Here is a 1,176-nt window from a genome sequence, read left to right as displayed (position 1 = left end):
TGCCGGAAGGCGCGGAGGGGGGCGGGGGGGCCGCGGTCCTCGGGGCCGGCGCGGTGCCGCAGGCTCTCCACGTCCACCTTGCACTGGTACAGCTCTCGCTTGAAGTCCTGCAGGACCAGGGAGCGCGGGGCCTTGGGCACAGCCCTGCACGCCCAGGACCCCTGCAACCCACGCCCGGCAGGAGCACATCCAGGGGCCCGGCCTCTGGGGAAGGGGCCGTGGGGTCACCCCATCTGCGGGTGGTCAAGAGGACCCCGCACGGCGCAGGACTCGTCTTGGCACGGGTGCACGGTGCTGCGCAGCTGCAGAATATCCTGCGGGCGCTGGCAGCGGGAGCAGAGGCAGCAGGGGGGGCAAGTGGGGGCCAGGCCCCGGGACCGCTCCTACCTTCAGCTCGGCCAGCTGCCGCCGCACCATCTCCAGGTCCCCGCCGACCAGGAACTCCTCGGCGATGCGCAGCTCCGCCGCGTCCAGCCACTCCACGAGCCGCTGCGGGGTGGCAGGCCGTGAGGTGCAGTCACGCCGTGCCTGGGGTCGCCCAGACCACCCAGTCCCCGCAGCCCCGCGCCGCTCACCTGCATGGCCTCCTGGTAGGCGAGCAAGGCCTGCAGCTGCTCCTCCAGGCGCACGTTGCGCTCGGCCCACGCCTTGCTCAGGCTGTGCCAGGACGAGTAGAGCTGCGGGGCGGGAGGTGGCAATGGGCTCGTGCCCCAGCCCCGTACCCCACGCGGGCAGGTCTCGCGCCCCCGCAGCCCAGCTCCCCGCGGCCGCGTGCTCACGTCGTCCAGGCTCTTGGTGACGTCGGGCTTGTCCGAGTCCCCGCAGGCCGACATCAGCTCCACGCCCAGGGTACCCAGCGAGTCCAAGTCCTGCTGCAGCGAGTCGATCTCCTCTCGCAGCGCCTGCGGGACGGGATGGACGGCTGAGTGCCCGGCCCCGTCCAGCCCCAGGCTCTGCGAGGAGCTCGACCTGCAGCGGGACCTTGTCTGGGGCGAGAGCTCGGTGCAGCCCGAGCGCAGCGGCTAGAAAGGGATGGAGGGAACCGCCCCACGCACCTGCATGGCGCCGAGCTGCGCACGCACGGCTTCGGGCTCGGGGCCGGCGTCCTCCAGGTCCAGCACGGCCTGCTGCGTGTCGCCGAGGCTGAGCGCCAGGTCGGCCAGACCCCCCCCGGCG

At 73.2% G+C, this 1,176-nt stretch overlaps 1 protein-coding gene across 1 annotated transcript in view; it reads right to left on the bottom strand.

Moving 5' to 3' along the window:
* LOC102377280 (microtubule-actin cross-linking factor 1-like) overlaps nt 1-1,154 on the bottom strand; it is a 13,311-nt gene extending 12,157 nt beyond the window's left edge. Inside the window, exons 1-5 of the mRNA XM_014524097.2 lie at nt 1,056-1,154; nt 780-902; nt 576-677; nt 388-489; nt 4-107 (exon numbers count right to left, since the gene is read on the bottom strand). Of these exons, the coding sequence (XP_014379583.2) occupies nt 4-107; nt 388-489; nt 576-677; nt 780-902; nt 1,056-1,061 (437 nt within the window). The 5' untranslated portion in view covers nt 1,062-1,154. The remainder of the gene's footprint in view (nt 1-3; nt 108-387; nt 490-575; nt 678-779; nt 903-1,055) is intronic.
* Between the last annotated feature and the right edge of the window lie 22 nt (nt 1,155-1,176).

This window comes from Alligator sinensis, unplaced genomic scaffold (assembly GCF_000455745.1).
Source record: "Alligator sinensis unplaced genomic scaffold, ASM45574v1 scaffold987_1, whole genome shotgun sequence".
In the NCBI taxonomy this organism is placed as follows: Eukaryota; Metazoa; Chordata; order Crocodylia; family Alligatoridae; genus Alligator; species Alligator sinensis.
Note: the sequence above shows the minus strand (reverse complement) of the source record. Positions and strands in the feature narration are given on the sequence as shown.